This window comes from Brassica napus, chromosome C5 (assembly GCF_020379485.1).
Source record: "Brassica napus cultivar Da-Ae chromosome C5, Da-Ae, whole genome shotgun sequence".
NCBI classification, from domain to species: Eukaryota; Viridiplantae; Streptophyta; class Magnoliopsida; order Brassicales; family Brassicaceae; genus Brassica; species Brassica napus.
In genome coordinates, this window is record NC_063448.1 from 10,502,396 (window position 1) to 10,512,910 (window position 10,515).

At 38.4% G+C, this 10,515-nt stretch overlaps 2 protein-coding genes across 2 annotated transcripts; both read left to right on the top strand.

Moving 5' to 3' along the window:
* Positions 1 to 5,363: 5,363 nt before the first annotated feature.
* On the top strand, positions 5,364 to 7,952 carry LOC125586877 (cysteine-rich receptor-like protein kinase 1). Its single transcript, XM_048756682.1, has one exon. It carries the CDS (start codon positions 6,260 to 6,262, stop codon positions 7,010 to 7,012), a length of 753 nt encoding a protein of 250 aa, XP_048612639.1. The 5' UTR covers positions 5,364 to 6,259; the 3' UTR covers positions 7,013 to 7,952.
* Positions 7,145 to 8,712, top strand: LOC111205275 (cysteine-rich receptor-like protein kinase 1). The gene is made up of 5 exons (XM_022700863.2): positions 7,145 to 7,235; positions 7,360 to 7,680; positions 7,749 to 7,983; positions 8,067 to 8,211; positions 8,458 to 8,712. Exons 1-5 carry the CDS (start codon positions 7,145 to 7,147, stop codon positions 8,710 to 8,712), a joined length of 1,047 nt encoding a protein of 348 aa, XP_022556584.2.
* The last annotated feature ends 1,803 nt before the right edge of the window (positions 8,713 to 10,515 follow it).

The following is a 10,515-nucleotide window of genomic DNA, read 5'->3' on the forward strand; positions in this document are numbered from 1 at the left end:
TGTGATTGTTAACTTTTCTAATAATCGTATGATTGACATAGAAGCACATATGGAAGGGCACAAGGTTTTTATGACCTTTGTGTATGGAGATCCGGTGATTGAATACCGAGAGAATGTTTGGGAGAGGCTGCTCAGAATAAGTTCTAATAGAACTGGTGTGTGGCTACTTATGGGAGATTTCAACGAGATTACCAGTAATCTAGAGAAGAAAGGAGGCAAAAAGCGGCCAGATTCGTCTTTCTTGCCGTTTAAAAACATGTTAGCAGGATGTGGAATGATTGAATTCCAATTCATGGGAAATTATTTCTCCTGGGCTTGAAGAACGAGAGCGGGACGAGTCCAATGCCGGTTGGATAGGGCACTTAGCAATGAAGATTGGCATAACATTTTGTCCCACACTTATGTGGAGTATCTGCTGCGATGGGGATCAGATCACATGCCGATATTGGCGAGATTCCAAGCTCAAGAGTGCAAAAATAAAAGAAACTTCAAGTTCAACAGGAATTGGCTAAGAAAGGAAGGTTTTTTCGAAGCAGTTCGGGAAGAGTGGGATAACCTACGATCGGACCCAGCGTTGGAACTGTATGATAAATTAAAAAAGACAAGACAGTCGATCTCAAGATGGAAAAGGCGAAATCCTACCAACAATGCATTGCTCATCGAAGAGTTGAAGAAGCAACTGAATAGCGTGCAAAATGATGACCTCCTCTCCAGCGGAGAAGAACTAGAATTAAAATTTAAACTATGCGCTGCATATAGAGAAGAGGAGTTATACTGGAAACAAAAGAGCATAATCCTTTGGCTCCGAGGAGGAGATCGAAATACGAGGTACTTCCATGCAAAAACTAAACAAAGAAGAGCACGCAATAGGATCACACGACTCAAAAACTCAATGGGAGATTGGGTTCATACTGAAGAAGAAATAGAATCAGTGGCGTCTGGATATTTTCAAGAATTATTCACATCATCAAACCCATATACGATCGAGGACACAATCCGGTACATTACCGCGTCAGTCAGCGAGGACATGAACCAAGGTTTACTAAAAATCCCTCTTGATGAGGAGATCTGTGATGCAACCTTCGCCGTCAATCCTGAGAAAGCCCCTAGACCTGACGGTATGGCCAGCCTCTTTTATCAACGATTCTGGAACAACATTGGGAGTGATGTGTGTGCCATGGTAAAATCATTCTTTGAAACAGGAGAGCTCGATGATAGACTTAATCAGACCAACATGTGCTTAATACCAAAGACGGACATGCCGGTTTCTATGACGGAGTTCTGCCCGATTAACCTCTGCAATGTCAGATATAAGATTATATCCAAGGTCTTATCGACTAGACTGAAACGTATACTACCTAAGATCATCTCAGAGACGCAATAAGATTTTGTGGTGAACCGACTGATTACAGATAATTGATAGCTCATGAGATGTTTCACGCTCTTTGTACGAATCAAAGTTGCAAAAGTAAATTTGTGGCTATCAAACGGATATGAGCAAAGCGTACGACAAAGTAGAATGGAGCTTTGTGGAAGCCTTATTACTGAAATTTGGATTTGATCCACGATGGGTTTCCTTGATCATGAAATGCATATCATTAGTCTCTTACCAAGTACAGATAAATGGCAAAGCAAAAGGGAACATAGTACCCTCGAAAGGACTGAGACAAGGAGACCCGCTATCCCCTTTCCTCTTCATACTATGCACTGAAGTACTGATCTCACACATTCAACAAGCAGAGCTATCCAAGAGCATCACCGGGATCAAGATAGCAAAGGAATGCCCGTCAATCACACATCTTCTTTTTGCCGATGACAGCCTCTTCTTCTGCAAAGCAGAGCAATCTCAATGCGAAGAACTGGTTCAAATAATTGACGTCTATGGAAAAGCCTCAGGACAACAACTGAATAAATTAAAATCTTCAGTTCTGTTTGGTTCTAAGGTCATAGCGTCCACAAAAACCGATCTGAAAAGATCTCTTGGCATTACAAAAGAAGGTAAATGGGAATGTACTTGGGTGTGCCGGAAAAGATCTGCAGATCGAAGAGACAAGTCTTTGCCTTCGTGCAAGAGAGAATGAATGGCAAAATCAACTCGTGGTCTACAAAGCTACTATCTAAAGGGGGTAAGGAAGTTCAAATCAAATCAGTAGCTCAAGCAGCACCGACATACGTCATGTCCTGCTATCGATCACCCCAAGATACTTGTAAAAAACTATCTGCCACAGTGGCGCGTTTCTGGTGGAGTACGAGCAATAATAACAACAGACTCCACTGGGTGGCATGGGATATGATTTGTCCCCCTTTGGATGAAGGTGGTATGGGCTTTCGAGACTTCAACGATTTCAACCTTGCACTCTTAGCAAAACAAGTATGGAGACTTCTTGTCTTTTCAGACTCCCTTCTAGCCCGAGTATTAAAAGGAAGATATTACCGACATTCCAATCCTATGGTAACAAGCAAAGCAAATAATCCCTCGTATGGATGGAGTAGTTTAATGGCGTCTCGACATATCCTGGAAAATTCAATTAAAAAGACCATTGGAACCGGGGCAGAAACAAAATTTTTGGGAAGATGTTTGGATTCATACAGAGCATGCTAGACCGGCGAAAGCGAGAAGCGAGTTTCCTGATCCTGACCTAAAGGTGCATCACCTGATAGATCAGGAAATCAAAACGTGGAATGGGGAGTTAGAGAATTTATCGCAGCAGAAGATGTTAACTGTATCTTGGCTATGAGGATTAGTCATATTGGTCGCAGAGATAGCTATGTCTGGAAACATTCCAAGTTGGGTAGCTATACAGTTAGGTCAGGTTATAAGGTGGCCGTTGAACAAAGAAGAAATTTCCATGCTAGGGAAGTGACATAACCAAGTACAAACGGATTAAAGAAAGAGGTTTGGAAACTCAAATCGCCAAGGAAAATTAACACTTCTTATGGCAAGCTATTTCTGGATATGTAGCTTCTGCAAGTAAGTTGAAAGAACGGTATTGCGGATCAGACAGTACGTGTCAAAGATGTGGAGCTGAACAAGAAATAGTGAATCATATACTCTTTGAATGTCCGCCGGCGACCCAATGTTGGGCTTTGTCGCATATACCCTCAAGTCCGGGGCTTTTCCCGAGTTCTTCCATTTATGTTAACGTCGAGACTTTGTTGAAATACTCCAAAGAGCCTAATCATCTCGGAGAATGCTCTTCGATGTTCCCATGGATCATGTGGTATCAATGGAAGGCACATAACAACAAGTGTTTCAGTAACAAAGACACCACACCTTTGGAATCTCTGCAATTAGCTTGTCAAGAGGCGGATGCTTGGAAGATGGCACAAATAGTAGAGACGACATTCACGGCAGAGGAAAACAATCAGACGTTAGCTCCCGTACCTGCGACAAAAACCGCGATGAGCCGATGGAGATGTCAAGTCGACGCCTCATGGTTGGAGACAACCGATGGTATAGGGATGGGGGTTTGTTCTGTTTGAACATGAAGTGGAAGTGCTACGAGGACAACTCAAAGGGCCACAAACAGAATCACCACTACACGTAGAGACAGAAAGCTTATGTTGGGCGATGAAGGAGGTAAGCGAACGCCGTGTGTCTCAGATAAACTTTGAGTCGGATTGTCAGCAGCTCGTGCACATTATCCAACAGAAGAAGCAATGTCATGTTCTAGACCCAGAACTGGATGAAGTTGAAACCATGAAATCTGCATTTAAAGAGTTTTCTATAACGTTTATCTCTCGTCTTGCAAATGTCCGTGCGGATGGTCTTGCTAAAAACGCCCGATCACGAGTGCAAATCTCTAGTTTCGTAGAGGTTAAGGATTCACTAAGGTTACCCGTGGAGGCTAGCTTGTATGAAACCTTTTAAATTGGAATAAATCTTTTGATGACAAAAAAAAAAATTAAACATTTATTTCTTTATTTACACTGGGTGTAAAAACATAACTGAAAAAGTGAAAAGAAAAGAAAAACCATCAATATGTTTCACATTTTCTCACTTTAAAAAAAGTTGGTTCGATTCCAAATAAACTATCACTTGCAGTGTATATACAGAACAAATCTTACTTTTCAAAAGGTTGTTTTATTTTCCTCCAGATTTTGATGTCTTGTTCCAAAAAAAAAAGATTTTGATGTCTTATGTCAAAATATTACCACTGCAGTTTTTATACGGAACAAATCTAACCGAACCACCAAAGTCTATGTAGTAAGTCTTTTGTAAGTCAATAATTTGACAAGTGGCTAGTCTCTCTCATTACTTAAACTAATCTTTCTCAAAGTAATTTTAACTTTTTAACACATCAAAAAGTCAAACAAGCTGCAGTGGACGATTGATATATTATAATAAGGAAAATCGCATTTTAAATCAGTGTCGCATTCTCGCATTTTAAACACTGAACGTTTTTTACTAGCACTTTAAACTTTGAAAGTGACATTCTTATCATAACAAACCTCCAACGAGGTTTACTTGTTTACCAAGTCAACGAGTTGACCTGTACTGTTCATTTTGTGATGACATTTGTGCCGTAAATAAAAATAAAATACATAGAAAATTCGAAAAAATTCAAAAAAAAAATCGTTTTTATTTTGAAAAATTCAAAAAATATAAAAATAACATTTCAAAATTAAAAATAAAATAAAATATTTTAAAAAAATTAATCCGATTATAAACTAATAAATATATATAATATAATAACTTGGATTGTGATACTAGATTCTGTTTTTTTTTGGTTTTTGATTTTTTTTAATTTTTGATTTATTAATACTTAACTTATTAATTTTTTGTGAAACTAGAAAATATCTCATAGACCACTTGAAATGTTTTTGACCTTAACTAAAATACTGTAAGTTAGTTTGAAATATAATTAAGAGATAGAGAGGTATGCCTTTAGATTTGTATATGTTAGGTTTTGGTATGAGTGGAGCTTCTTAGATAAGTAACATATATTTTAGTTTCTCTAAAGTTTGAATAGTTATTTATTTAATTTTAAAGTTATTTACTATTTTTAAGAACTTCACTTATAAGTTAATTTCTTTTTAAACAAACTTAAAATTACTAAAATAAATATCATTTTAATAAACAATACCAATAATAGGATTAATTTTGAAAATTTAACAAGTTAAGTATTAATAAATCAAAAACCAAAAACCAGAATCTAGAATCACTATTCAAGTTATTATATTATATATACTTATTGGTTTATAATTGGATTAATTTAAAAAAAAATATTTTATTTTTAATTTTGAATTGTTATTTTTTATATTTTTTGAAATTTTAGATTTTTTGAAATTTTTTCCATTTTTTCTATTTTTTTTTTCTATTTTTTCGATTTTTATATGTATTTTATTTTTTATTTAAATGAAAAAAAAAGAAAAAGAAAAAACAGTACAGTCACCTAGATGATTTAGAGGTTTGTTATGATAAAAATATCACTTTCAAGGTTTAAAGTGATAGAAAAAAACGTTCAGTGTTTAAAGTGCGAGAATATGGCACTCTCGAGGTCTAAAAATATGATTTTCCCTATTATAATCCATCAATGAGCCAAAGATTTGTATAATCCCATGCATGATCTATTTGCAACTGCTCAAGTAACTATCCCCTAGACACGAAGATCACTCACTTCATTATTTACTCGTAAAATCGCCTGGAAGGCTGGAACTTTAGCTAGACCACACCTGACTTGTGCTTCTGGTCTCTAAACAATTAACTTCAAAACGGTACTATCATCCCTAACGTTATCTAGTATGGTTAGACCAATTCAAGGAGAGCATAGAAAAAAAAAACTTTTTGTTGAAAAATAAATAAAATATGGGGGATAAAATTAGAGAGCTCTTCGGTTAGACAATTAGGTGAAATAAACCCTAAATTAAGACAAACGTAGCGCACAAGACAAAACAAAACCTCTCTGTCTCTTGTCGGAATCCAAAAATAAGCGAGAGAGCAAAACGAAAAAAAAAAAACAGAGCTTCTCAATCTGTCAAGATGAACCAGAACTACAGAAAGATTGAGATTGACGTTACTAAAACTTCTTCTCCCGTTTTCTCTTATCTCGAGAAACTGTCTATCTACCCTTTCCACCCGCCGTTGCCGAGAGAGCCGGCGGAGTTGGAGTAGCAGGAGAGAAGAAGTGATAACAGAGGATTTTGAAACCAATTCCATCGATGTTATTCTCCATTGTTGTAACCAGAAGCTGCGCAACTGCATATGAAAACACCCCTTTTTGTGCGCGTTTTATGATCACGCGCCGCCTTGTCGGTGATGCAACTTTATGTTTCGACCGCTCATTTCCTCACGTGGGTTTCATTCCTTGTACTATTAACGACGGTGGCTTCGAAACCTCTCCTCTTCTGCCAACGTCAACACCAGCAAGTTGCAAACCCTAGACGCCACGTGGATTTCCTCCGAGCAATGTCTTCCGTCAACGACCACATAACCAAACACAAGCTCTACGTCGAGTCTTCCTTCACCGACGTATCTCCACCGATCTACGTGTTCCTACAATGCCGCCAAGACCTCTCCGTCTCCCACTGTCGCCGTTGTTTCAACGATAGCAAACTAAAGCTCGAGGAGACATGTTCGAGTTCCAACTCCGGTCGAGTCCACGGTGACAACTGCTTCTTACGTTTCGATAACAGAGACTTCTCGGAGGAGTTCGTCGATCCAAGATTCGACCGAACCAAGTGCAAGAGAACAGGACCAGTTGTTGATAAATTCTGGATAGATCTTGATGAGGCTTTTGTGAATGCGACACTTAGAGCTGTTAAAAAAGGAGGCTTTGGCGCAGCTTCGGTGAGTCCAGCTGGTGGGAGCCCCGGGGTTTACGCTTTGGCTCAGTGTTGGCAAAGACTTGATGGTAACTCGTGTAGAGATTGTTTGGTTAATGCTAGGTCGAGCTTGAGAGCTTGTGAAAGTAGTGAAGCTAGAGCTTTCTTTACAGGATGCTACTTGAAGTATTCTACACGCAAGTTTTTTGACGATGCTGCTGTACTTAAACTTGACGATGGTATGTAACGTTATTATGAATGTTGTTGAGATCATTACAGTTTTGGTTACTCATTAGACTTTGTGTTTTTTCTTTCTTGTCCAGATGAGGGAAGCTTTAGAAATTCATCGTACTTACCAGATTTGAGTGATCAAGATGTTATGAAACTAGCAGTTGCTGCGTTTTCGTTGTCGATTCTTACTTCTCTTGGTGCCTTCATCAGTTACAAACGGTTTTCAAGGGAGAGAAAAGGTACTTGAGCTAATGTATGAGGTTTTTTTTTTTTTTTTTTTGATTAACCTGGGGATATCTCCGACCTATAAGGTTTCTTGTTTCGTGAAAATGTTTCTGATTTGTGATATTTCTTTTGGTCTAGCTCAAATACCATCGTGTTCTAACTTCAAATATGAGGTGCTTGAGAAGGCGACGGAGTCTTTCCACGACTCGGTGAAACTAGGACAAGGAGGAGCAGGTTCTGTATACAAAGGGATTCTTCCTGATGGCAGAGTCGTTGCGGTTAAGAAGCTATTCTTCAACACTCGTGAATGGGCGGATCAGTTCTTCAACGAAGTGAATCTGATCAGTGGAGTTCAACACAAGAATCTTGTGAGACTACTTGGTTGCAGCATAGAAGGTCCAAAGAGTCTTCTTGTCTATGAATATGTTCAAAATAGAAGCCTCGACCAAATCCTCTTCAGTAAGTTGCAAAGATCTTTCACAAACAAACAATCAATCATGTGAATTAACTTCGTTTTAATATTGCAGTGAAGAACACAGTCCACATATTGAGCTGGAAGCAACGGTTTAACATCATTACAGGAATATCAGAAGGTTTAGAATACCTACACAGAGGATCTGAAGTGAAAATCATCCATAGAGACATCAAAACCAGCAACATTCTCCTTGATCAAAACCTGAGTCCCAAGATAGCTGACTTTGGACTCGCACGTTCATTAGGCACTGACAAAACGCAAACCAATACTGGTATCGCTGGAACACTGTGAGTGTGTGTATACCTCTCGACCAATGCACGTTTCAAAAACTAGTGTAGAATTTGATGTTGTTTTTATTTTGGAACTGTAGGGGTTATTTGGCTCCTGAGTATCTCATCAAAGGCCAACTAACTGAGAAAGCTGACGTCTACGCATATGGAGTTCTTATTATTGAGATAGCAACTGGCAAGAAAAACAATGCATTCTCGCAAGGAACTAGCTCAGCTTTACACTCTGTAAGTAAACTCTGTTTTTTTAAGTTGGATTGGAGATTTAAGAGATCATAAACATTTTTAAGTTAATTTGAATTTAAAAAAAATTGACAATTTGGGGGCTACCCGACGAATGTATAATAGCTCTTAAAAGTTTAGAGGTCAAAGACGAATGTTTCATCCGGTTGTACCAATAATCGGCCTTGATAAAAACACTCACAATCATATTTAAGCTTTGTATATGCTCTAATTGGATGTTGTGTGGGATAGGTATGGGAACATTTCAAAGCAGACACTCTAAAAAGCTCGGTAGATCCACGGTTAAAAGGGATGTTCACAGAGGAAGAGGCCTTGAAGGTTCTTGAAATCGGATTGCTGTGTGTTCAGTCTTCAGTAGAATTGAGACCGTCGATGTCTGAGATAGTCTACATGTTAAAGAACAATGATTGTAAGTTTGACTCTCCAAGACAGCCTCCATTCTTGAGTGCCAGTGTTCTCATGGCTGATGAGGAGACTAGAGACTAGAGTCTGGTAGTGTCATTTTCTTAGGATTTTAAATGTTCTTGTGTTGTGATTATAAAATGCTCAACAAACAGTGATACTGAAGATGAATAGCTCACCTTCTTCGTTACATAATTACGTATTTATAATCTCGTAATATTACACAAAACAAAGGCTCTGACTAATATCTCTTGTAAGGAGTGGTAACTGGTAAGGAACTAAGGATTGTGCTGCTTATTCTGTAACCAATCGTTAGGGTGGTACATGTAAATAATATAAAGCAACTCAAGAAACATAAAAAGCCAGTGAAATGGATGTATAACCGTATAATGTTAATGCAGTCAGGTCAGAGTGAATAAAGTGCATAAAGTAAAGTAGACACAAGTTTTTCTTTTCGAATTCACTAGAACAAGAAAGTCTTACACCAATCTTTTCTATTACAAGAATCCTTTAGGATTACTCTAATTCTAAGCTAAAACTCACCCTAGAGTCTAGACTTTTGTTTATCAGAATCACCCCGATCCTGAGCTAAACTCTCCCTGAATCTAGACTTCAATCTTCCAATACTCGGAAGTACTTCAACAACTACTCCAGCACCTAATACAGAGCAGTGACACTAAAGGCTTGCTCACACAAACCCCAAACAATGATCTCTCGACTTTTCTTCTTTTAGCAGAGACAAATCTCTTCATAGAGGCACGTCTTCCATGTATACATAACCAGAATTTGCTCCTCAAGTTCTTCCAAAAGCAACTTAAGCAACTTTCATTTTTCTCTTAAGGAATAACTGTCTTGCTTTTTTCTCTTCAAGTAATATTTTTTACACTTAATGTAAATCTCCCAATTAATATATTGCTTATTCTCCAATCTTAACAAGCCCACGGACATCACACAACACGAACTCCAACCAAGCTCATCTTCATGACACACGCATGTACTACCTCTTGTAGTACTTCACGAACCGATACGAAATATACATCATTAATCTCCCCCTTTTTGACTATGCATGTGAAGTCATCACCTCTGAATAGAAAATCACGTCTTCAATCTCCCCCTATGAGTCACATCATGGTCAAAAACTAATATGAAAATCCATATCCTCCAAAGTGAGAAGGAAATCCCATTCCACCATCTCCATAGTGATGAAATCTCCTAGACCACATATTCTTGAGCCCAAATCCTCCATGATTAGCTCCTTGAACAGACCTGAAACAGTCACGTTGCATATGCCCTTGAACTCCACAAGAATAACATATATGACCATGATACCTCATACCATAAGCTTGCTCCATCTGATTCTTCTCCCTCAATAACTTGAAACACCTTGGCCTAGTATGTCCAACAACACCATGGTGATGACAAACAGGCCTAAACTTTTGTTGAGATCCACTCTTCAATCCATAAACTTTCTCTGGAGCAGTCGCCGTACCAGTTGCCGTAGCAGTACTTGTAGCAATACGCGTAACAGTCACATTCTTCACATCAGTTGCATGCTTCATTGCAGTCTTTCCATTTGTTGCATTCCCAGCAAACTTCTTAACCTCTGGCTTTGTATCAGACGTAACTACATCCTTAGTTTTTTCCTGTTGATACAAACACACCTTCAACTTTAAAACATTCTCCTTGATATCCAAGGCCACATCTATCACTTTGCGCAAACTTGAGAAGATGATCTAGCTGATTCGTCCCATTATTCATCATCCTCAAATTCTTTTGAGTCTCTGCAAATTGAGCACCAGCCTGTCGTGCTATTTCTTCTTTCTCTGAAACATACTTAAGTGCTTCAGCAACTTGAGCTTCTAGCTTGGCTTTCTCCGTAGCCAAATC

What these genes read in the sequence shown, in the direction of transcription:
- LOC111205275 (XM_022700863.2), top strand. Translation starts at nt 7,145, where the DNA reads ATGAAACTAGCAGTTGCTGCGTTTTCGTTGTCGATTCTTACTTCTCTT. An exon ending in CCTCGACCAAATCCTCTTCA is followed by an intron (nt 7,681 to 7,748) that starts GTAAGTTGCAAA and finishes TTAATATTGCAG; the next exon opens with TGAAGAACACAGTCCACATA. An exon ending in CTAGCTCAGCTTTACACTCT is followed by an intron (nt 8,212 to 8,457) that starts GTAAGTAAACTC and finishes TGTGTGGGATAG; the next exon opens with GTATGGGAACATTTCAAAGC.
- LOC125586877 (XM_048756682.1), top strand. Translation starts at nt 6,260, where the DNA reads ATGCAACTTTATGTTTCGACCGCTCATTTCCTCACGTGGGTTTCATTC.